We start from the raw sequence: 28000 nt of genomic DNA on the forward strand, positions 1-28000 counted from the left end.
TTTCAAAGTCACATTTCAAATAAATGACATAGGTCCTGAGATTAGACGTTCCTGCCATGGAACCTCCACAGGATGTTTTTTATGTTCCTGATCCTCAGGTTTTTGGTGAAGAGACTCAGTGTTGGCTGACCACAGAGAATGACACTCTTTCTGAGACAATGAGATACAGAAGAGCCAAGTGCAATCAAATGCTTACTCCATAAAATAAGCCCATGATTTACAAACAAGCCACACAGTGGAAGGGATTTATACTTGTCACCTGATAATTTGATTCTCAAAATGGAGGAGATAATTTTATAATAAGTAAAAACATCCAAGGGTAGTAATGAAATTGGAGATTTTACATTCTCTAAGTAGGTACATTGTAAGCTAATTAATTGTGCAGCTCTAAGTCCAAAACTCTAACCAGAAAAGACAAAAAGAACTAAGAAGTCACAAAAGGAAAGATCAATGTTAATATAGTAATGGCAAAGAAGACAAGAAGGCACAAAATGGTGGTACACCACGACAGCATGGTATCATACACATGTGTAACACTGTATTAACATATCTGTGTTAGGTGTCTCGTCAAAGTGATTAATGTCTTGTGCATTTCATGTTCAGCAACCATCTCTGAGCCCTTGGTTAAGATGAAATGATGTCAGCCAAGGACAAGTTGCACTGGAAGAAGAAGTATAAAGGAGTGAGGAGGTATGAGAACTAGGAGTAAGAGCAGGTTCCTAAGCACGGTGACCAGATGCATGGACAGAAACCGTGGAAAGAGGGAGGAAAAACTGCTGTTCTAGATCATTTGGAAGGTCAGTTAGATGTTATTATAACATCTGGGGAGATTTTTGTGGTTAGTACTTATTTGGAAAACTTAAAATACAAAATGGATTGGAAAAGGAATTCGTTTAAGAGGCAGCTGGAACTTTCTGTGTACATTAATGTTCAGATTAATATATGAATTAGTATTCACAAATATTTTCACACACCATCAAGTAATTCCACCATTGTGACAATCCCAGTCATCAAACATCTCTTTCATTTGAATTGTATGTTTTCCAACTCCTTCTGTGCACATTGAATCAACTAAACAAGGTCACAAGACCAAAATCTTTTTAAAGATAACAAGTCCATAGTCACAGAAAATATATGGCCTATTCTTCCCTGAAAAAATATTGTTTTAGAAAGTCTTCATTCTTCTATAAGAAAAATCATTCTACATAGCAAGTAAATCAAATATAACTTTTATACTCTGATGGAGGCAATGATAAAATGCTCTTGATTTTGAATGTTTATGAAATTCTTAGAGCTTCCACAGCATTTCTGAACTAAACTGAGTAGATATTGGCAAAATACTCATTTATTCCAATTATGATCCAGGAGTTTCAACATTTTTGGATATTGTTATATCCCTATTAAGGGGTCATTCAAATTTTGGTTGCCTTTTAATAACTGTTTAACAAGTAGCTTCTACTCTTGTCTTCAGTGCAGTACACATTTTCATAAATATGATTTGGTTATATGTACATTGTCATGTAATATCACTACCATAAATATGGCACTTGTGTTCACTGCATCAGTCAGAAACTAAAACCCAATGAAATGTTATCACACTGTTTTGAAATTTTACACTTTGAACAGGTTTATTTATGTCCACTAAGAACACTTTACAATACACAAGTTTGTTGCTGTCTGCTTTAGAAAGCATCAAGTTTTTTTGGTATTTTAGTATTCTATGTGCATTACTTCATACATTTCTAATCATAAACCCTCTCATATATGCTGAGGGCTCTGGCACCAGGGAATGTTCCAATGCACAGGAATCAGTGCCATACGAGTTATGCATAAATAATAATTTTCCCATCCATATTTCCATACACATTTTATTTTAGTTTAAGAAATGTATGCAGCTTAGGTTCATTAGGCCATTTGTTGGCATAGTAATTTACCGTGGAAATACAAAAGTGTATACTACAGAAAATGTAGAAATTTTACTATAGAAAATTGACATAATAGTTATCACCATATACTCTTCTGGAAAGAAAGGATTTTTTTACATTTGGAGGTTTCTCAGTTTAATTAAGCAATAAATGTACATAAGAAAGTTTAAAAGTAACCAGATACCCAGACTTCAGGTGACTAATTTAATCAACATATCTGATGTGAAAATTTGGTGTCTGGCATTTTTAGATGATGGTCCCTAAACAGCAACTATACTCACTGTCAATACTGCATACAACCTATACTCAAATCTGAAGATAATATATTTTTTATCATCTAATACTTCATAATGTTTTGAAATATCCTTTCTAAGTTTGAGTCCTTGTTATCTCTGCATGGTTTCATTCTCCTACATACCTATTTCCCAAAGGCAGCTAAGGTCAGGAATTTGGTGTGTGAACTTCCTTGACAATGTTTCCATGTCAGTGTTGATTTATGTATCCATAAACTGTTTCTTTAAGAATTTAACTATTCTTACCTAAATCTTATCTAAGTCTTATACAATAAAACACCTCTTATGCATGAAATGTGGTAATTACACTAAAGTGTATATTTACTTCTCAGTTTGTGTCAACTGGGATTGAACTCAGATGACAATGCTAAGTGTTAGAGAAATTAATAACCTCTTCTTTTTCACAGATATAAAGAGCTGTGTGATGACAGGCATGATGATGCATACTTTCAATCCCAGGTATTATGGAAGCAGACAGGAGGCTTGATGTTGAAACTCAGTTAGAAAGTTAGAAAGACTCTGTCTTTCAAATAATGGGACATGGTAGTGTGCACATGTAATTCCAGCTAATTGCTACTAAGGTAAGAATAAGGTATTAATTGCTAATAAGTAGAGATAAAAGGATATAAGTCTGCAGGGTGTGATAGCAGAATGGTCCAAAGCACAAAAACCTACCTGAATAATGAACTCAATGAAAAATGGCTGGAGAGGTGACTCAAGTGATATATTACAAGCCTAGCAAGTATGAGGCTCTGCAGTAAAAACTCCAGTAATGTCAAAAGAAAAATTTTATCCAATAAAATTCCAAATTACATCATAAATCTAAGAGTAAGACTCATTGGAGCTTTTCACTATTTAAAACCAACCAGAAAATTTTAAGCATAGGTACACAAGTCCTAACCACATGGCCAACTCAGTAGCACTGTTAACCCCTTTCCTGTTTCTTTAGCAGTAATGAAACCATTTGATATGGAGTTGGTTGATATAAGAATTCAGAAGGACAAAGAAAGTTGTGCGGATATTCTAGAGTGGGGCAATATGGAAAATAAATACTTAATAATGCAAATGAATGGATTAGTGCCCAACAGAACAACCAGTGTGGGAGGGAAGCAAAATTTGAGACTCCCAGGAAAATCATTGCATAAACTTTCAGCCCTCATTGGTAGAGTTGGATATTGTTATCCTGCCATCTTCCTAGTGAACTTTCATGTTTGCAGTCATAATGAGGAAATTGATTTTAATTGATCCACAAAGCAGTTATTGACTGAAGCTTTGTAGCTGCCATGTCATAACCAAGAACTATGGTCATGGAGAGCTTTCATTACATCACATTAAGTCAAATGAAGGCTCAAACCCCACCTTTGTATTGGTATGAGCACAGTAGGATAGGAGCTTTCTAATGCAGACATCAAAGGTGGAAAAGATGCAGGCATTCTGAACAGAACTGGAACCATCAAGCTAAGAACAGGCCAATAATTTAGCATTGTTGTTCTTGCAGTCTAAAGGCACAGAGCTCATAGCTACACAAATATGTCTTCTGATTCCAACCTGTAAATACACCTCATATTAATGAAAGAAGAAGAACTGAAAATAAATGTAGAGAGAGAAGTTTGGGTCTTGCTTCTACTTAAGACAAATTTGAGATTTATCACTCATTTTATTCATTTCTTCCTTTTTTAATATTACTAATTTTGTTTCCTTTGTGGTAAAATTCACCTAATGAAAAGAATCATTTTAACCATTGCAAATACACATTTTCTTGGCATTGAATTTCAGTCACATTTTGGACAACCATTACCATTAATATGTCCAGAAAATTTTTATCATCTCAAACTGAATTTTTTCAATGAATTAAATAAATTGCAAGCCTTCAAATCATAAAACATTCAATCACAATTCTACCATGAAAAAAGTGCAAATCTGAGCTAGCAATCTTTAAAATAAAGACTGAACAAGAACATATTTACATCTATGTCTTCAGTTTTGGTAAACTTTACAAACTACAGTCCAAATAGATGGCACAGGGCTTGAGTTAAGGTTGTTTTATTGGGTAGGTGCTTCAAGGTCTGACTAATGTCTCTGTTACTCAGGCAGTAGATGAATGGATTCAGCATAAGGGTGACCACAGTGTACATCAGTGAGGCCACCACAACATGGCTTGAACAACGTGATACAGTTGAAGCAAAGTACACACCAAGGGCTGTTCCATAAAATAAGCAAACCACTGACAGGTGAGACCCACAGGTGGAGAAGGCTTTCTCCACTTCCCACTTGATGATGGCATTCTCAGAATGGAAGAAACAATTTTGTAGTAAGAGAAAAGGATTCCTGAGAAAGGAACAAAACCAAATATAGAAAAAAGAAAATACCTTACCATACTATTTTTAAAAGTTTCTGAACAGGACAGATTAAGTATTTGAGAAGGGTCACAGAAGTAATTAGAAATTTCCACATCTTTAAAACAGGTAAATTGTAAGGCTATCAAATTGTGCAGTTGGGAGTACAAAAGAGTGAACATAAAGGACATCAAAACTAAGACACAACAGAAATGAGAGTTCATAGTGACTGGATAATGCAGGGGGTGGCAGATGGCCACAAACCGGTCATAGGCCATCACAGTCAGAAGCATGTCATCCATATTTGCAAAAATGATACAAAGAGACATCTGTGTCAGGCAGTCCACATAGGAAATGACCCTGTTGTGAGTTTGGATGTCTGCAATCATCTTTGGGACTGTGGTGGAGATGAAACAGATATCAACCAATGACAGGTTGCAGAGGAAGAAGTACATGGGGTTATGGAGTTTGGACTCAGAGATAACAGCCAGGATGATGAGTAGGTTCCCAAGCACTGTGACCAGGTACATAGACAGGAACAGTCCAAGGATGATGGGTTGGAATTCGGGATCAGTTGAGATTTCCATGAGGTGGAATTCAGTGACACTTGTTAGATTGAGCACTTCTACATTGCTTGCACAACTGTTGAAAGAAAACTCTTTGGAAAAGTGAAACAATCAAACAGCCAATGCAAGAATATTTGATAATTACAAATTAGAATTCACAGTTGAGGTAAAAAAATACATAACTGTATTTCAATTGTAACTACTGGCAATCCTCTAGGAATCTTTCACTTTTGGTTACTTTACTATCTGCCTCCTTACATACACATCAACTGTAGAGACATGCAACAATGTTAGAATGGGGAAAATATGAGTCAACAAGTCAACTACCACCATAAAGTACAAAAGGGAAAATAAATCATACACATATGCCTTTTGAGAAATATTCTATTTGATGGGAATTAAGAAGCAAGCAAAGGCACTAACAATGAACAAACAGAGAAGGAATATATGGAATCAATTCCATTCACAATAGCCTCAAAAAATCAAATACATAGACGTAAATTTAACAAAGGATGTGAATGACCTCTACAAGGAGAATTACAAACTCCTGAAGAAAGACATCGAGGAAGACTACAGAAGATGGAAAGATCTCCTGTGCTCATGGATTGGTAGAATAAACGTAGTAAAAATGGCTATACTACCAAAAGCAATCTACATGTTTAATGCAATTCCCATCAAAATCCCAATAACTTTCATCACAGAGATTGAAAAAAATCTACTCTAAAGTTCATTTGGAAACACAAGAGACTGTGAATAACCAAGGAAATACCTAGCAAAAAGAGCAATGCTGTTGGTATCACAATACTGGACTTCAAACTACATTACAAAGAAAAAGTAATAAAAACAGCATGTTACTGACACAAAAGCAGAAATGAAGACCAGTGGAACAGAACAGAAGATGCAGATATGAATACACACAACTATACCCACCTCAATTTTGACAAAGGTGCCAAAAATATACAATGGAGAAATGACAGCCTCTTCAACAAATGTTGGTGGGAAAAGTGGTTATCTGTCTGCAAGAAACTGAAACTAGATCCATGTCTGTCACTTTGTACTAGTATCAACTCAAAATGGATCAAGGACCTAAACATCAGACATGAAACACTGAAGTTACTACAGGAAGGAGCAGGAAACACTCTGGAACTAATAGGAATAGACAAACACTTCTTCAATAGAACCCCAGCAGCCCAGCAACTAAGAGAAAGGATGGACAAATGGGACTTCATAAAATTAAAAAGGTTCTGCACAACAAAAGAAATGTTCTCTAAACTGAAAAGACCACCCATAGAGTAGGAGAAAATATTTGCCAGCTATACATCAGACAAGGGACTGATAACCCGAATATATAGGGAACTTAAGAAACTAAACTCCCCTAAAATCAATGAACCAATTAAGAAATGGCCAACTGAATTAAACAGAACTTACTCAAAAGAAGAAATTCAAATTGCCAAAAAACACTTGAAAAAATGCTCACCATCTCTGGCCATAAAGGAAATGCAAATCAAAACCATACTAAGATTGCACCTCACCCCTGTTAGAATAGCCATCATCAAAAACACCAACAACAACATGTGTTGGCAAGGATGTGCAGAAAAAGGAACCCCTCATACACTACTGGTGGGAATGCAAGCTGTTGCAACCTCTAGAAAAATATTTGGAGGCTTCTTAAAAATCTAAACATATACCTGACATATGATCCAGCAATCTCACTCCTGGGGATATACCCAAAGGAATGCAACACAGGTTGCATTCCTGCACACACATGTTTATTGCAGCACTATTCACAATAGCCAAGTTATGGAAACAGCCAAGATGCCCCATTACTGATGAATGGATCAAGAAAATGAGGCACTTGTACACAATGGAATTTTGCTCAGCCATGAAGAAGAATGAAATCTTATCATTTGCAGGTAAACGGATGGAACTAGAGAACATCATTCTGAGCGAGGTTAGCCAGGCTCAGAAGACCAAAATTCGTTATGTTCTCCCTCATATGCGTACTTTAGATCTAGGGCAAATGCAGCAATATTGTTGGACTTGGATCACATGACAAGGGGAGAGCACATACGGGAGTTACAGGAATAGGTAGAAAACCCAAAACATGAAAGCATTTGATGTCCCCCCTCCAGAGGAACTAATACAGAAACTTTAAAGAGACAGAGTTTATCATGAGAAAGGGATCAGTAACCAGGGTAAAGATCAGTTAGAGACAAATCAACATGGGTCATAACACGTGTACACGAAGGCAATGCTAGGAATATTTCTGGATAGCTATCCTTAACTCAACTAGCAAAAATACTTTGTCTTCCTTATTATGCTTATCTCTTTTCTTCAACAAAATTAGTGATAATGGCAGAACAGGACCTGCCTGGAATTGAGGGGGGAAGGAGGGAGAGGTGGGCGAGGGGGACAAGGGGGAGAAATAGCCCAAACAATGTATGCACATGTGAATAAATGAATAATTTTTAAAAAACAAAACTGTATTCTTTTCTTTATTTACAGTGTTTGTAAATACTACATAAGGTAGTACTGCATTATCTGAACATTAAAATACGCAGTTCACAATGAGAAAACTCTGTAGTGTGCCCGTCTTCTCTCAGAAGTTTCCCTCACTCCTAGGTTTTCGAATTTCCCTTTTTAAGGATTCAATTAGAGTCATGTTTCATTTTTAAATCTTAAAATCATTTAACATTTAACTCAGATTAATGTCCTTGATGCACTTCAATTTTTAGAAAGTTTCCTTAGTTCAGTGCACATCTGCGTATGACAGGATTCTCCTTGTGTAACGCTCTGTGTCCATAAGCAGACAGCCCAATACAATCATGACTTTAACTGCTAGTGCCTAAACATCAAATAAATAGCAATAATTTGCTATTGCAGTTTTGCAAGATAATGATATTGTGAGTTTTTTAAAATGCAGTAACATACATACATGAAAAGAAAAGAGCTACATGGCACAAACAGCTCAGAGCCAGCCACAAGTGTATTTCTCAATAATGGTTCATGACGTTATGATTACTGTCATCTTCATCTCACCTTCATAACCTTTTTTGGAATAACTAGGAAATGGTGCAGAATGTTCCACATCTCCTATTTGTGACAGACATCCATGGTGAGGAGATCCAGGAGAGGTGCAAAGAGAATTTTTTGAATAAGATTTCAGTATACTAAACATAACTAAGAACAAAAACTTTCCAGTCTGCAAATGTGCAAATTTTTGTATTGGTATTCTCCCATCAGCTATCCAAAATGTCATGTTTATTCTCATGATTAGGAGGATAAACAAAGAGCCTTTCTCTCATCTATCCCTCAACACTTACTAGGATAAATCACTTTCCTCTTTAGTCATGGCCAAGCTGTGTAAGTTCAAAGACCTTTCCACACCTGGTGTCCAACGAAGGTTCAGCTCCTGACTGCAGGATTGAAAAGAATGCAGTCGCAGTGGGAGTTTTCAGAGGCAGACACCTGTGAATGAGGACACAGGGATTGAGCCACATACCCTGGAGGCATTCAGCTAAAGGCCAGAAAGGACAGGATGATCACTGACTATTATGTGACCTTCGAGGATCAATGCACAGCACTTGTCATTAACCAAATTGCAGATATTGTTGGACCAAGTCTCTAAGGAATTTCAAACACTAAAGTAGGAGAAGAGAAAGATAAAAGAATATTAACAACAGCCTTCAGATTCTTTGACTACTCAGATGAAGATTTTTTTTACTTTTCAACTCTTTAATTTCTGCTTATTCTTTAAAGATTCAATAGCTTTCTTTTCATTTTACTAATAATTTTAAAACTACTATGTAAAGTAGTTTTAATTTTAATTCTAATTTTATTCTCATTTAAACATTGCAAAAATGTTATGATTTTAAATATATTAATTACAAACTCAAATAACGTTTCTGAAATTCTGATTGTTACAAAATTACTAACATCATACATCTCCATAAACATCTACTTTACCAACACAAAATTCATATTTATTAATAATTTCCATTATTACCACCACCTACACTTGGCATCTGTCATTTCTCTACAAAAAAACTCAACAAAATAAAGCCAAGAAACTTAAAAATAATATGATCAAAAAAGTAGAATGTGTAATCTAAATGGAAAGATCTGTAGTTTTCAAAACTACATTTCAAATAAATGCCAATGATCCTGAGATTAGACTGTTTTATTCTGGAGCCTCCATAGAGTACTTTTGATGTATCTATTGTCCAGGTTTTAGATGAGGGACATAGCACAGGTTGTCTACATTGGATAACATGGAAACTCATAACACTCTAATACAATGTGAAACAACACAGTCAAGTGCACGCTAATGCCTGCTCCATAACATAAGGAAATGACTGACAAGAAAGACACGCAGCTGAAGAGGATCAACCCTTCCCACTTGAAGACTGGATTTTTGGAATAGAAGAAATAATTTTATAATAAATGAAAAGTATCCAAGATATGGGACAGACATAAACATGGTGCCAGTAATATAATTCATTATATCATTACTGGAATTGTCAAAGCAGGCAAAATTAAAGAATTATACATGGCACAAATTAAATTGGATATTTTACATCTTTAAATAGGAAAATTGTAAGTCAATTTAATTTTGAAGGTGCAATTCCAAAACAAACCAAAAAACAGACAAAGTTGGAAGAGACAAAAAGGTCAATGTTCATGGAGTAATGTAAAGGACGACAGATGGGCACAGTGATGATAGAGCTCCACAGCAGACGCATACCATACACACATGCACAGATGAGTTAAAAGACATCGTCATGTGTCTCTCCTAAGGAATTAGTGTTCTGTGAATTTCAGTTTCTACCATCATCTCTGAGCCCTTGATGAAGATGAGTTATGTCAGCCAAAGACAGGTTGGAGAAGAAGTATATGGATATTTGAAGATGGGAGTGCAAAGTGACAAGCAAGAGCATGGGCAGCTTCCCAAGCATAGTGGCCTGAAATATGGACAGAAACAATCCAAAGATGCAGACTACTGTTCTGGATCATCTGCATGACAATGAGGCATATATCTGAGACACAGGTTTGATTTTGTGGTCAGGAATTGTTTGCAAACCTTTTGCAAAAGAAAAAAGAATTGGAAAAGAAAATTCAATAAAGAGGTACACGGATACACACATAAATGTGTATGTACATATATACATATATGCATATATACACACACTTATATAAGGGGGATATTAAAGGAAGGGAAGGATATAAGGAAAGGGTGTGGGAGGGTGAATATGGTGGAAATATTATGGATTCAGGGATGAAAGTAGAAAACTGAATCATGATGAACCCATTCTATGAATGGGAGAGGGGGAATAAAGGAGAATGATTCAAGGGTGAATTTAACTAAGCTATATTGTAAGCACTTTTGTAAATGTCACATTATATCCCCAGTATAACAACAATATGATCAGAAAAATAAACAGGAGTGATAGAACCATAACAATAAACACCCTGGTGGTCAAAATAAAAATTAACAAATTAACAATCCAGACATCTGCAAACACACTTAATCACACTAACTGCATGTAAAGATTTGGTGTCCTTGCATTAAGAACAGGGTATCTAATATCAAGTATATTTACTACCAATAATGTATATTGCCTATATTAAAATGTGAAGATTCTGTAACATTTGCTTCTGACCTAACAGTTCATATTGTTTTGTATTATCATTTGTGAACTTTAAGTCCTTGTTATCCCTGAGTGTTTTCATTCTCCTGCACATCCCATTCCCAAAGGCACCCACTGTCAAGAATTTGGTGTACTTCCCTGCCAATATTTCCACATCAGCATTGGCATATGTATCCATAAACTGTTTCCTTAAGAACTTACCTAATACCTAAATTTCATGTAAGTAACAGTTGATGAATCACCTGTTCACTTTGAAATGTGCTATTTACATTAGAATGTATTTTTGTTTCTTTGTCTCTGTCAACTGGAATTGAACTCAGATGACAACGCTGAATGTCAGAAATACTAATAACCTGCTCTTTTTCATGGAAATAAGGAGTTGATCAAGGCAAGGCATGGTGATATCTGCCTGAAATCCCAGGTGTTTAAGTGGCAGAAACAAGAGAACGGAGTTTCAAAGCTAGCTGAGACAATGAAGTTAGCAAGACCTTATTCCTTGAAAAAAAAACCAACATGATGTTGTGCAAATGTAATCCCACTTAACTGAGTGGTAGAAGATATAGGTCTGAGCCCAGAATGGGCAAAATCACCAGAACCTATCTGAAAAACCAAACTAAAGCCAAAAAAGGCTGTAGATGTGCCTCAGGTGGTAGATGGTTTTCCTAGCAGTGTTAATACCCCAGGAAAAAACCCCAGTATCATCCAAAAAGGGTGATACCACAACATTCCAAATTATATTGACAATCTCTGGGTAAAATTCACTGGTCCTTTTCACTGCTTGTCAATGACCAGAAATTTTTATGTATAAGTACAGATGTTTTAACAATACATCCAACTCAGGAGTATTGTTAACCTCTTTCCTGTTTTCTGAGAAGTAATGAATCCATTTGAGATGTGATGATTACAAGAATTAGTGAGTACATGGAATTCTCTAAGGATGTCCTGGAGTGGAGGAATGTGAAAAATGAGTGCTTAATAATGATTAGTGCATTCCCATTCGTTGATTTTCCCTATGATCACGGATATCATGTAATTGTTCTTGCAGTCACCACCAACTTATCTGTCTTGTGGTGTACTAGAAAAGCTCATTGAGGATAGGGTGTCATCCTAAGTGATTATGGAGTAAATGGACTGGATGAGTGGTCAAGGAACAAAACCTGTAAGAGGAAAGCAAATTTTGAGTGGGGAATTTAAAATATAACAATCATAAATTTCCAGCCCTCATAAGTGAAATTGCATATTGGTATCCCTCTATCTATCTAGCCAATTTCTGTATTTGTCCTCTTAATGAGGAAACAATGGTTTTAATAATCCGTTCTCCACCCAAGCAGTAACTGTATCATTAGTGAGAACTGTGGTCACAGGGGACATTCATGGTACTGCCTGAGATTCAGTGAAGGCTGAGTCCTGAGCTGGTGGAGTGGCTTAAGTTGTAGAGAGCCTGTCTGGAAAGCATGAGGTCTTGAGGTGAAACTCCAGTACTGACAAAAAAATAAAAAATAGAAAATTATGAGAAGGCTCAATCTCCATCCCTGTATTGGTATGCACACTCAGATACAATTTCCTGATGCAGACACAAAAGGTGGAGGAAACCCAGGCATTGGCACCAGAAATGGAATCATTAAAGTTGAAAACAGCCCAATTCTTTACTATTGAAAAAATTGGAGTCTCAAGGTGTAGAGCTCATAGTTACACAAATGAAGGAAGAGGAAAAGAAAATGAATTTCCAGAAAGGATTTTGTAAACTTCACCTACTCAGAAGAAATCTTGAGTTGATTTCTTTTTTTCTTGATATCATTAATATTCTGCATTCCATTGTAGCAAAATTCACATAAAAATGTACCAGCTTAATAATTTTAATGCTCATTTTGTGGGCATTAAATTACAATGACATTTTTCTGCAACTATCTCTATTATCCATCTCCAGAAAAATTTTCATCTTTGCAAGTTAAAATTTTTTAACAAACTGAATAAAATGCCATCTTTCACCTCTTACTCTTCTCAGTCACCATTCTAGTATGAAATAAAATGTGACAACTTAAAGCCTTCAGTCTTCTAAGTGAAGACATTAATGACAAGGTATTGACATGTAGTTGTTCAATTTTGCTAATCTCTTCAACCTAATGATGAAATGGATGTTGCGAGGCTTGAGTTAAGACTGTCTTACTGTGCAGACGCTTCAGGGTCTTAGTAAGGTCCCTGTTCCTCAGACTGTAGATGAAGGAGTTCAGCATAGGGGTTACCACAGTGTATATCAGCGAGGCCAGCACAACATGGCTAGAACAATGTGATATAGTTGAACCAAAGTACATGCTAATGGCTGTTCCATAAAATAAGCAAACCACTGACAGGTGAGACCCACAGGTAAAAAATGCTTTATGCCTCCCACTTGATGATGGGATTCTCAGAATGGAAGAAACAATTTTGTAGTAAGAGAAAAGGATTCCTGAGATGGGGACAAAACCAAATATAGAAACAAGAAAAAACATTATCACATTATTTCTAAAAGTTTCAGAACAGGAAAGATTAACTATTTTAGAAGGGTCACAGAAATAATTAGAAATTTCCGCATCCTTAAAACAGGTAAATTGTAAGGTTATAAAATTTTGCAGTTGGGATCCCAAAAGGCTAAACCATAATGACACCAAAACTAAGACACAACAGAAGCAAGGACTCATGATGACTGGATAATGCAGGGATTGACAAATGGCCACAAACCAATCATAGGCCATCACAGTCAGAAGCATATCATCCATATTTCCAAAAAGGAGAAAAAGTGACATATGTGTCAAGCAGCCCACATAAGAGATGACTCTGCTCTGAGTTTGGATGTCCACAATCAACTTTGGGACTGTGGTGGATATGAAACAGATGTCAGCCAATGACAGATTGAAGAGGAAAAAGTACATGGGGGTTTGGAGATTGGAGTCAGAGCTGACAGCCATGATGATGAGAAGATCCCCAAACACTGTGATCAGGTACATGATCAGAAATATTTGAAAGAGGATGGGCTGCAGTTCTGGATCCTCTGAGAGTCCCATGAGGTGGAATTCTGAGACACCTGCTAGATTTCTTGCTTCTATGTTCTTGGACAACTGTTGAGAAAGAAAATTCATTAGAAAAATTATTTTTTTTCAGGTAGACATGACTGTGTATATCTCTATCCAAGTATTTACACATTAGAATTCACACTAGCGATAAAAGAAATATTCAACAAATATATTTCAATGTGACAATCGCAATCCTCTAGAAATCTTTTATTCTTGGTTGCTTTGCTATCCACCTAGTTCTATACATAGCAACTTTAGAGATACTCAAGCCTGTAAGAGGCTAAGATTATAAGAGTCACGAGTCAAGGATCACCTTAAAATACAAAATAGTCTTAAAGAATGAATCATATCCACTTCCCTAGTAGAAAGAAAGTTAAGGAACAGTCATTGGTACCTTGTTTTCTTTTAAGAAAGTTGTATGATTTCCTTTACTTCGAGTATTTATAAACTCTACTTGAGGTACCAGTACATTACCTGACCACTAAAACTGACAGTGTGTAATCGGAAAACCTACCGGTATGCCTCTTTTCTCCCAGAAGTTTTTTCTTATTCCTAGACTTTCAATTTCCCTCCTTCAAGGATGTTACTGTTCTCTCACATTTTATTTGCATATTTTAAAATTGTTTAATACGTAGCTCATATCAGTGCCATACTGAAATTCACACTTTTGTGAAGTTTGCTCAGTTAAATGCACAAAAGGATAAGGCATTAGCACACACTGCACCTATCAGGAAGCACCCTTGCATTTATTCATTTTGCATATGCTTATTTCTATTAACTCTATACATATCAGTAAAATAACTGTTATGTAATATAGCTGCTTACTCTTTTCCTTGAGTATGTACTCTAGAGTACAAAGTAATATGCTTCATTGTTTTCTTAATTATAAGACCTCCTACTTGCATCTGAAGACTTTAGCACCAAGGAAAGTTACAAGCCCAGGTTTGAATCCCAACCTTCTAATTTCTAATCAATAGCTTTTCACATGAATCTTCCTGATTCATAAATACCAATTCTCTTATTTTAGCTACATAACGAAACCATGGACTCAAGTTTTCTCAAGGCACACTATCATATTTAACCAGGAAAACTGAAAAACATAACAGATATGAAATGATGCAAACACACCTGAAAGAGTGTTTTTCCCTATAAATTGTAAAATAGGTATTATAATTATCTACATTATATCATTCAGTAAGAACACTTTTAAAATAGTTTTTCTTATAAGAAGTGGTTTTAAGTTTTCATTAATATAAGTAGAATATTTTCAAATATCCAGATAACTTGCCCTCAGACAAAACAGAACCAATTTTTTCAGAATGCCTACATTTGAAGTTTTTGTATTACTTTCTGGCACCAGAGTTGAGAATCAGTGTCTTCAATATTTCTTGGCAATTAGAAAATGCTCCATGAATATTATTAACAGACTCAATACTAATTCTCACATTAGCATATTAAGATTTAATAATATTTATCTCAAAAATAATATTTATAGAGGTTTTAATGTGCTTATAAAATATGATTTTTGGTTCCCTTGCATCATTTCATTCTCTTGTGCATTGGTTCCTAGAGAAAAATATTTTAATGTTTTAGTAGACATATTTTCTTCTCAATAGGTCCATGTCAATAGTGATTTATACATCCAGAAAGACTTTCCCTAAATGGGTGCCTTAAAAAAAACTAAAGTTTGTCTAAGGAGTATACAGTACAATACCTATTGCTCATGAAATGTTCTAGTTTACATAAGTAAGTGGTCTGATTCCTTGTGAAGTGCAAATATCCACTACAAGAAATGTCATGGACTCATCAGCTGTAGTGACATCATCTAACTTGTAAGTTTATTTTTAGGAGGACAGTTAAATTCTTGAACCTTTCTGCATTTCACAGAGATAGAATATCTGGTTCATAAATTGGTTGGTGGATAGTTCTCTGATTTTCAACAAATTATGTGTATTAAAGTTAACTATTAATTACATAGATTTTCCAAAAAACGTGATACATTATCATCTACACTTTCTTATTCCTGTTATATACTGTCAAAATATCCCTTCAATCTATCTAAGAGTAATCTCTTTAGACTAACACACAAAAATTTTATTTCCTGTAGGTAGTATTTCTATTTTGCTCCAATACAGGAGACAGTGCTCTGGAAATTGGAGTTTGACAATGACCATGTTGGTCTCCATCACTGAACTGGTATCATTTGCAGAATATGTGCAAATGGCTCCAATTCTTTGTGTTCACTGCTTAACATAAAGAGAGAAAATAACCCCATTTACTCAACATATGTTGCATGTAAGGAGAGTCTGGAATTTAATAAATATTGATCATGTTTTTGAATAATAGATTACTGCAATTTTGCCTATTGTAACATAGAGCCAAGGTATCCACGACATAGACACAAACAAAATCTCTTCTATCTTATCTCTAGTTCTATGTGATATTCTTGAAAAAGATGAAAGTGCACACAGGAAAGCATCAAATGTGTTGATACCACAGTGACTATTGTCTATTAATGCAAATCTAGGAAGCATCTACTCAATACGTAGAAGACATTTTATGCATCCTCTGAGCCAAGTATCTGATATTGCAGATAATCAGAAATTAAATGGATACATTCATCACCAAATACACAGAACACATTTTAAAAGGACAAAAAATGAGATTTCCATTTCCAGAATTAGGAAAATGTAACGGCAGGTAGTAGGCTCATTTTCCTTAATAGTATATCATTACTCTTAATTTTAGTGTCTAAATTTTTTTCACTTGTTTTAAGTATTTATCGCATATTAATAACAATTTATTATTCATTATCTGTTTAATAGTTAATCAATGAAATAACAGCAACTAGTAATTAATGTGAATAAAATGCCAAGGCCCAGAGATGCCAACAAACTTCCCTACATGACAGATACTATATGTGAAGTCAGAATAATACACAATTAAAATGGCAATCTCTGTGTCCAATGCAATAAAATTGTTTCCATATTTCAAAGATAGCAGAAAGTTTGAAATAGGGTACAGAGATCTTAAACATAGGCAAATTGAGCTCCCCAGTTTTTACAAGTGCCACATTTAAGCTTATGTCCTTCCATCAGCTAGCCAAACTGTCATGTTTGTCTTCATGATTAGGAGGACACAAAAATAGTGCTTCCCACGGATGAGTACATCCTCAGTACTCACTGGGTTAAGCTGTTTCCCACTTTAGTGATGCCCAAGGTGTGCTGGTCCATAGATTCCCCCATGCATGGTGATCAATGAAGCTTCAGACTTTGTCCTCAGTATTGAGGTGAATATAGTGACAAATGGAAGTTTGTGGAGGTAGAGAATGATGAAATGAGAAGACAGAGATGGAATCAGCTACACTGGAGACATTAAGCTGAAGGTCTGAAATGACAGGCTGATCACTGACTGTTATATGACCTAGGAGGATCACTGCACAGATTTCATAATTAGCAAAATTGTGGATATTATTGGAACAAGTCTCTAAGGAATTTCAAACATTAATGGGAGAAGAAGAAGAAAAAAGAATATCAACAACAGGTTTTAGATACTTCATCTGCTCAGGTGACTATTGTGTACTCTTCAGTTTTTTAATTGTTATTTTTTAACAGTCAGTTGCTTCTTTCCATTTTATTAGAACTAAAAATATTTCAAACATGTTTCTATTTTAAGCATATTTATTTCAAACTGGAGTAACATTTATGAAATTCACATTGTTGTGAGATTATCAGCATCATACATCTCCAGAAACACAAATCTTATGAATTCAAAAATTTCATTTAAAAAATCCTATATTACTCCCATCACCTAATCCTGGCAACTATCATTCCACTATGAAAAATCATGACAAATAATGTGAAAACATTAAAGAGTAATGTGACCAAAAAGGTGGATTTAAGTCTAGATGTTAAGATTTATTGCTTTTAAAAACTACACGTCAAATAAATGTCACAGGTCCTGATATTAGACCATTGCACTGTGGATCCTCCACAGAGCACTTTGGATGTCTTTATTCATCAGATTTTATATAAGGGGATACAGCACAGGAAGACAACAGTGAACAACATTGAGCCCACCATACTCTTTCTGAGACAATGTGATACAGCAGAGTCAAGTGCAGTCTAATGCTATCTCCATAAAGTGAGCAAGTAACTGAAAGTATGACACACAGGTGTAGAGGCTATATGTCTCCCCCTGGGATGGGATTATGAAAATGGAAGAAATAATTTTATAGCAAATATGACGCATCCAAGATAGGGTGTACATACAAAATAGTGCCTGATGATGTTAAAATATACAAGATTAAAAATTGAACAGTGTCACAGAAGAAATTGCAAATTTTACATCCTTGAAGTATTTAAAATCATCCTACCTGTGCAGTTGAGGGTCCAAAAATCTATCCAAAAAAGACAGCAGATTTTAGAAGCCACAAAGGGGATATTCAATGATGTGCAATGCTAGAGGAGATGACAGCTGACAAACTAGTGACAGGCCATCAAAGTCAGAACCGTGTCATACACACGTGCTGATTTTAATAGACACCTATGTCAGGGAGACCACATAGAAAATAACTCCATTGCAAATTTTGATTTCTGTAATCATCTTTGAGACTTTGGTGGAAATGCAACTGATGTCAGCCAAAGATGTCCCACTACAAATGAATGGATTAAGAAAATGTGGTATTTATACACATGGGATTTTACTCAGCCATGAACAAGAATGAAATCTTATTGTTCTCAAGTAAGTAGATGGAATTGGAAAATATCATTCTGAATGAGATCAGCCAGGCTCAGAAGACTAAAAATCTTAGGTTCTCTCTTATATGTGGACTTTAGATCTAGAGCAAATACAGAAATGTGGTTGGACTGGGTCACATGCTAAGGGGAGAGCATATGGGAGGTATAGGGATGGGTAGGAAACCCAAAACGTGAAAGTATCTGATGTCCCCACTGCAGAGGAGCTAATACAGTAACCTTAAAGTGACAGAGGTCAATATGGGAAGGGGATCAGGAACTAGTGAAAAGGTCAGGTAGAGATGAATCAACTTAGGTTGTAACACAGTTGTGCATGGAAGCAATGCTAGGAATCTCTCTGTATATCTATCCTTATCTCAACTAGCAAAAATGCTTTGTCTTTCTCATTATTGCTTATGTCTTCTCTTTAACAAAATTGGAGGAAAGGGCAGAACAGGGTCTGCCTGGAAGTTAGGGGGTGAGGTGTAGAGGTAGGAGGTGGGGGCCAGGGGCGAGAAATGTCCCAAGCAATGTATGCACATGTAAGTAAATGAATAAAAATGTTTAAAAAAAAGAATACCACTAACAATAAATGTTGGTGAGCATGCAGGGAAAAAGTAACCCTCAACACTGCTTGTGGGAATGCAAGCAAGTACAACACTTTTGGAAAATAATATTGAATGTTCTTAAAAAATAACTGAACACAGATCTGTTATATGATCTAGCAATATCTGAAGGAATGTTACTTAGGGTATTACAAAGGCACCTGCACTCCCAGGTTTATTGCAGCACTGCTCACAATAGCCAAGCTATGGAAAGAGCTAAGATCCCTAGTACTAATGAATTGATTTAGAAAATGTGGTATTTATACACAATGGAAATATATTCAGCCACAAAGAAGAATGAAAACTTGTCATTCACAACTAAATGGATGAAACTGGAAAATATCCTTGTAAGTGAAATTCACCAGGAGTAGTAGGGAAAAGGAAGGAAACCTAAAACTTGAATGTGGTTGATGTGCTCACTGTAGAGTAGTGAATATAGTCATTTTAAACTGGTAGCGGCCACTATGAGAAGGTGACTAGGAATTAGTGAAAAGATATGGTAGAGCTGAGCCAACTGGGTTGCAATACACATGTGCATGGAAGCAATGCTAGGAATTTCTCTCTATAGTGACCTTTATTTCAAACTAAGAAATATGGTATGTCTTTCTCATTATCTCTTATGTTTTCTTTTCAACAAAATTGGAGAAGAGGGCAGAACTAGTTCTACTCAGAAAGTGAGGGGGAATGGGGGAAAGGTGGCCCAAACAATGTGTACACATGTGAGTAAATGTAAACATGATAAAATAAACAAATAAAACAACCAATATTCAAATAAACTGAACAGTCTAGAAGAAATGGATAAATTTCTTCATGCATTTGTCCAACCAAAAATTGAATGATGAGGATATAAAGCACATAAATGGATGTATGGCCAGCAATGAGAATAAAGCTGCAGTAGTCTCTCTCAAAAAAGAAAAGTCCAGGTCACAATTGACTCACTGCCAAAATTTACCAGACCTTTAAAGAAGATGTGATGCCAACACTCCCCAAACTTTTCCAGGAAACAGAAAGGGAAGGAACACTACCAAACTTAATCTACTAAGGCCATACTACATTCATTCAAAAACTAGTCAAACATGCAATGAAAAAGAGAATTATAAGTCAATCCCTTTAATGAAAATAGGTACAAAAATTCTCAATAACATACAGCAAACAAACTTCAACAATACATCAAAAACATCACATGCCATAATCAAGTCTGCTTCATTCCAGGAATGCAGTGATAGCTACTGATATACAAATTGATAAATGTAATGCAACATATAAATAAAAGGTCAAAAATCACACACTTATCTCAATAGAGTCACTCTTACTCACTATGTTATTAATTCCTGGCCAGAGCAATAAGACAGGACAAAGAAATAAAAGGGATTCAAACTACAAATGATGAGGTCATAGTACCCCTATTTGTAGATAATACTATCTTATTCCTAAAGGACCCTAAAAAGTCAACTGAAGTCTCTTTGGCATTATAAACAGCAAAGACCAGGTACCCATGGCTCACTCCTGTAATCCTAGCTACTCAGGACACAGATATCAGGAGGAATGCAGTTCAAAGCCAGCCCAGGCAAATAGTTCACAGGACTCTATCTCAAGAAAACCTACCACAAAAAAGGGGTTGTGGCGTGGCTTGAGGTGTAGGTCCTGAGTTCAAACCCCAGTACCACAAAAAATAAATAAAAATAAACAGCAAAGTATCAGGATACAAAAATCAATATGCAAAAAAACAGCAACTTTTCTATATAATAACAATGAACAGACTGAGATAGAAATAAGGAAAACAACCCCAATCAATATAGCCCCAGAAAATAAAATTCCTAGGAATAACTTAACAAAAAACATGAAAGACTTCTACAACAATAACTATGAGTCACTGAAGGAAGAAATTGAAGAAGACATCAGAAAATGGAAAAGACTCCCATGTTTGTGAATCAATATTATTTGTGAATCTGTAGAATCAATATTGAGAAAATAGCGGTCTTACCAAATGAAATTTATATTTTCAGTGGAATCTCCATCAAAATTTCAATGACATTTTCACAGAGATAGAAATAACATTCCTTAAGTTCATATGGATCACAAAGGACCTTGACTAACTAGAGCAATCCTGAGCAAAAGGAGCAATGCTATTGTATCACAATAGTTGACTTCAAACTATACTACAATGAAATAAAAACATCATGGTATTGGCACAAAGGAGACACGAAAACCAATGAAATGGAGTAAGCAACCCAGACATAAATCCTTTTTGACAAAGGACCACAAGATATACAGCATTTTCAAAATATACTCTCTTCAAAAATGCTTCTGGTAAAACTGGCTATCTATACATAGAAGCCTGAAACTAGATCCTTGTCTTTCATCTTGTACTAACATCAATTTGAAGTAGATCAAAGACCTCAAGGAAGGACCTGAAAGATTGAAACTACCACGGAAAAAATAAGCAATGTAAAATACTGGAACATTTATGCATAGGCAATAAGTTTCTAAAGAGCACTCAAATGGCTCAATAATTAAGACAAAAGATTGACAGATGAAACTACATCAAACTAAAAAACTGCCCAGCAAGGAAACTGTCACCAGATGAAGATATAGCCCACAGAATGAGAAAAATCTTTGCCAGCTATACATCTGACAGGGGATTAATAACCAGAATTTATAGGGAACTCGGAAATCTAAACTCCCAAAGAATCAACAACCCAGTGAAGGAATGGGCGGACAAACTGAAAAGACATTTTTTAAAGGACAAAGTACAAGTGGCCAATAAATACATGAAGAAATGCTCAACATCTTTGACCATAATGGAAATACAAATCAAAACCACATTAAGATTCCACCTCAATATAGCCAGAATGGCTTATCAAGAACAAAAATAACATCAAATATTTGTGAGGATGAGGGAGAAAGGAACACTTATACACTGTTGGTGGGAATGTATATTAGTACAACCAATATGGAAGGAAATATGGATTTTCCTTTAAAATCTAGAAATAAAACTACCACATGATCCAGAAATACCAGTCCTGGGCTGGTATCTTAAGGAAGGTAAGTCAGGATACATTAGAGAAACTTGCACACCCACATTTATTGCTTTACTATTCACAATAGCCCAGCTATGGAAACATTCCATGTGCCCTACAGGTGAGTAGATTAAGAAAGTGAAATAGGTAGTAGATAGATGATAGACAATGCTGATATAGATAGATGATAGATAGAGAGATGATATGCAATATTATTCAGTCATGAAAAGGAATGAAATTATGTTATTTGCAGGATAATAGATGACCTGGAAGTCATCATGTTAAGTAAGCCAGATATAGAAAGATCCAAAAGATAGACATATACAAAAATGACTATACATACATATACATACATACATATATATATGTATGTATATGTGTGTAGAGAGAGAGAGAGAGAAATAGGTAGATAGAAAAATAAATACATATCATTTTCAATAGTATAACTGTTTGAGGAGACTAGAGGTAAGAGGGACAGGAAAAGAGAATGATACAGAATGAATAATATCAAAATATATTGCATCTGTGTAAAAACAAAGCGTAAGGAAATGCACTGAAAGCTTTTGAATAATAGAGGGTGGGGAGAAAGGCAAGGTAAAGCAATACAGGTGTTTATCTGATTAAAACACAGTATATTCGTAGGTGACTACATTCATAGTCACCTATGACACACAGTATACTCATAGGTGACTATGAGTATGCCCTTTAAAATGAAAAGTAGGAACATAATACAGGTCCTGTATTACAGGGTATGGGTGGGAATGAGGAAGAATAATGGTGGGGATGAATCTAACCAAGGTATGTCATATTCATGTATGGAAATTTCATAATAAAACCCTTGTACAAATAATGTATGTTGATAAAATGTTTTTAAAAATAATTTTGAAAAAAATCCTATATGATGAAATATTTAAGTACTAAACTCCTTTATGTGTATACACTATAGAGCATTATTCTCTCTATATCTGTAAAGCAGTATGAGAACAAAGAATGGAAGATTTATGAACATTCTGTATGTACTGTCAGGTAGTAGACATGCAGCTGAGATGTTTTTTATAGTTTACACTAGGTAATTTTATTATTTTCTCTTTTTTCCTTTTTTTTTATGAGTATATCATACTTGTATGGGCATTTATGTATGTGCTTGTAATAAATCTTTATCTTAAGAGTAGGATGATACACTTCATAAGGTATGGTATTTTATTGGGACAAAAAAGTAAATGATCAATAGTAAGACTGTACATGCCTCAATTGTTGGAACTCAAATATCTATCATCCATCCATAGTTCATTGGAAATTCTCACATGTATGATCGGAACACAGCCACAAGAATATTGAAAAGATTATCACAATCATAAAATTACAGACCAAATCATGTCCCTTTCTCAGGTAATTCAGTGCTCCAGTCAAAACATTTGAAGTATATGCATGTACCTAACAGAGAGACTTAAATCCACATTCCTTGTAAACCACTACATTTCAGGAACAACAGATGTTGTGGTGTAAACTGTTTAGATGAGCATCAAGTTCATTTAAGCAAGTTTTTTAGAAAATCAATCAATATTGGCATGGGAACATTGAGAGGAAAATCTATCCACAAATTTGTGACAGTCATTGCATTTGGAGAACACATGTTCAGAACAATAGAATCTTGTGGGAATACCATTAGTAGATTTTCATGAATAATAATTTAAATTTCTGTAAAATATCAGTTGTAAAGCAAACACTGTTCAATGATTTTAATATATGCAGCTGGCATTATTGACTATATATATATTATAAATAGTCACAGGTAAATATATTTATAAGTGAGATTATGAACCACTAGAGTATGCATTTTAAAGAGTTTCATATATGCCTTTTATAACAACCCTGTAAGTGAAGTAATTATTATCCACATTTTATAAATGAGTAGACTACCTTTACATATTTCCTGCAATCTTATCTTTTTCATTTTCAATTATATTCTTCTGCCCACCCCACTGAACTGGAAATTGAATCCACGACCTTGCACATGCTAGGTAGTGTTCTGTCACAGAGCTGAATCCCAGAAACCTTTCCCCAATAAATAATGAAGTGCGATAATAAACCTGAATTTCCTTAGAGCTGAAGTAAAAGTATTGCAACCCATGCATCTGAAGGGATTGAGGTGAAAATCTCTTGAATCCAAAGGCAACTATGGAGAAAAACTGGAGTTGGAAAATTTCTAGTTGCCGAAGTTGTCAACCATAAATGAGAGTTTATGATCAGAAAAAAAATGGAGAACTAATTGTAGGTCACCAAAGCACACCAAAGAAGAATTTAAAAGCAAGTGCTATGTCTCACATCAAATGTTTTACTGAGGTTTTATTACATTGACATAAACAAAGCTGTATAAACTTAAACATTTAATATATTTTTAGGATTAATTTTAAAAAAATAATCAAAGGTTGCAATGTGTACTATTGCCATATTTGTGGACAGTGATGTTATTGATTATGTGCATTTAACAAAACCATCAAATTTAAAGCCCATTAAATCCAAATATTAGTGACAAATATTAAATGACAAATAGCTTTTAGGCAAGGTTTTCATATTGCAAAAGAAGAAAATCATAAATTCCTAGAAAGACAAAACCTATAGTAGGTACATGGCACATATACTTTCTTACTCTGAACCATAAAACTTACTTACAGCTCAGATAATGCAGTACTCACTTGTTACACAGTTTTTAAAATATTGTTGAGTCAAAATTGTTTGCCTCTTTTTTTTACAATAAAATAATATCTATAGGGCTGCTTCATTTGAGACTTGCATATTTTTTGGTGAGGATGTAGGAAAAAGGAAACTTCATATACTATTGGTGGGAATTTAAATTAGTGATACCACTAAGGAAAACAGTATAGAGACCCTCAAAAAGCCAAAAATTGAACTGCCGTATGATCTAGCAATACCACTCCTTCCATCTGACCAAAGGAATGTTAAGTCAGGAGACAACAGAGATACTGACACACCAATGTGTTTTGCAGCACTACTCACAACAGCCAAGCTATGGAAGCAACCCAAATGCCCTACAGCTGATGAATAGATTACAAATATGTGATATGTGAAATATATATCATATAAATTTGTACATATAAAAATCATATATATTTATATGATATACAAATAAATCATATCTATAGTATATATATCATATATATATCTAATGGAGTTTTATTCAACCATGCATAAGATTGAAACCATGGGATTTGAAGGTAAATGGAATACATCATGTTAAGTGAAGTAAGCCAGGCTCAGAGAGACCAAGGTCACATGTTTTCTCTCATATTTGGGAGATAGACTCAATACAAATATAAGCAATATTATGAAATCAGGTTACACTGAGGAGAAGTTATTAATGGAAGAGGAAGGGTAAAAGAAGGAAGTTAAGAAAGGGAATATGGTTAATGTACTTTTTATACAAGAAAAATTATAGAATTTTTAAACCTGTTGAAATCACTATAAGAAGGACACAAAGGGAGAAAGGAGAAAAATTGAGGGGATAATAATATATGACAATTTGTGTTATCATACACATGTAAGAAATTGTCAAAATGAAATATAGCTATCTTAAACAAACAGAATGCCTTTTTTTCAAAACCAGACAACAGAAAGGTAGTGCAGGTCCTGTCTGGGGATTGGTACCAGGCGGGGAGGGGATATAAGGAAATGGTTTAGGAGGGTGGATATAAAGAAATGTTATGCACCTATGTATGAAAATGAAAAAATGAGACGTGTTGAAACTAATCCAGGAATGGGGGAGGGAGAGATAAAGGAGAATGCTGGAGGGGATGAATTCACCTATGACACATTGTAAGCACTTTTGTAAAAGTCACAATGTACACTCAGAACAACAAAAATAGGATAATTTTTAAATACTTGCATATTTTATTCTAAGATATTGATATTTTTAATCTATATAAAATAGTATCAGGTTATATGGGTTTACTTTTGACCTTATTTTACAAACAGCAAAGCAATGCAAGTGTACTTTTTTTATTAGCAGTTATTAATTTACACATAGTGATTTCATTGTGATACTTCCATACACAAATAATGTGCATGAACATTACATGTTTTCACTCATATGTGAAATCTAGACCAAAAAAATATGATATGATTGCAATATTGGAATGAATGTGAGGGAACCAAAAGGAGGGAAGATGGGAAAAGGATCAGGTGACTGGTTTGGGGAATATTATGCAAGCACATTATATACATCCATGAAGATAAGACAAGGAAACCCACCAAAACTGTTTTTGAAAAAAAGAGTTGAGAGGAGAGGGGGTGGTTAAGAAAGTAATATACATGAGGAGGATTTAACAAAGTACATAATATGATGTAAAGATAAAATCCCTTTATACAATTAATTTATGATAATATAATTTCTATTTTTTTTCTTTTATTATTCATATGTGCATACAAAGCTTGGTTCATTTCTCCCCCCTGCCCCCACCCCCTCCCTTACCACCCACTCCGCCCCCTCCCGCTCCCCCCCTCAATACCCAGCAGAAACTATTTTGCCCTTATCTCTAATTTTGTTGTAGAGAGAGTATAAGCAATAATAGGAAGGAACAAGGGGTTTTGCTGGTTGAGATAAGGATAGCTATACAGGGCATTGACTCACATTGATTTCCTGTGCGTGGGTGTTACCTTCTAGGTTAATTCTTTTTGATCTAACCTTTTCTCTAGTACCTGTTCCCCTTTTCCTATTGGCCTCAGTTGCTTTAAGGTATCTGCTTTAGTTTCTCTGCATTAAGGGCAACAAATGCTAGCTAGTTTTTTAGGTGTCTTACCTATCCTCACCCCTCCCTTGTGTTCTCTCGCTTTTATCATGTGCTCATAGTCCAATCCCCTTGTTGTGTTTGCCCTTGATCTAATGCTGAAATTTAATTCCTTCCTTGGGTTTATTTAATTTAAGAAAGCAGACTTCAAAGTCACTTATGGACCTAAATTCCTCACATTGCATGTGTGAGAACTGAAGCCCAATGATGTAAGGAAAAGAAATTCTTTGAGATCTCAGAGACATTTAAAATTCACTCCTCCTTTATCCTTTCTTACCTCTCCTCATTTAAATTTTAATTGGTTTCATTATTCTATTTGCATGCATGCAACAAGAAGCATTTCTGTCACATTCACCCCCACTTAGCATCTCCAACTGCTTGCATTCCAACTGCTTTCACCCTTGCATTCCAACTGCTTTCCACACATAGCTTCCCCAGTTAAAGCTCATATAACTGCTCTTAATATCCTTTAATTATAACTATTTTTCTTACAAATGGAAGGCTGTTACAGTTCTTTCTTTTTTTTTCTGAAAAGAGCATGCTATAATGTACTGTAATCATAGACTTGTTCTTTGTAATGTTTCTAATCTTCTAACATGGTTCAGTTGAGTGTACCTAAGTAGGCATGTATAAAAGAAGATGAAAACCACAGAAACCAATAATGCACACATTCTGAGAGGGTTGGGTTTGTCACAACTGAGAAATAATGTTGAGGGTAAATGGAATCAAAAGTGAAAATTTTACTTGTTGGATAGATAGATACAGAATATATAAAAAGTGCCAATTGCCAGTTTGTTTTCTTCCTTTTCCCTAATCTATGTTGTATTTCAACATATGTCCATTAAATGAATGCCTCAGAATTCCAATTCATGAGCCTCACAGAGGACCCAGACTTTAAACAACCATTCCTTTGCATGTATCTGATCACAATTCTTGGGAACGTGCACATCATCCTGGCCATCAGTTCTATGCCTACCTCCACACCCTCATGTACTTCTTCCTCTACAACCATCTTT

General features: G+C 35.1%; 1 protein-coding gene across 1 annotated transcript; it reads right to left on the reverse strand.

Annotated features, from left to right (window-relative positions):
- Positions 1-4218: 4218 nt before the first annotated feature.
- Positions 4219-27996, reverse strand: LOC109677874 (olfactory receptor 7E178-like). Its single transcript, XM_074053269.1, is given in 5 exon segments — positions 4219-4476; positions 4479-5196; positions 8444-8536; positions 13487-13863; positions 27961-27996. Coding segments are annotated over 5 exon segments (1482 nt in total).
- Positions 27997-28000: the final 4 nt, after the last annotated feature.

The sequence above is a fragment of the Castor canadensis genome, chromosome 14 (assembly GCF_047511655.1).
Source record: "Castor canadensis chromosome 14, mCasCan1.hap1v2, whole genome shotgun sequence".
In the NCBI taxonomy this organism is placed as follows: Eukaryota; Metazoa; Chordata; class Mammalia; order Rodentia; family Castoridae; genus Castor; species Castor canadensis.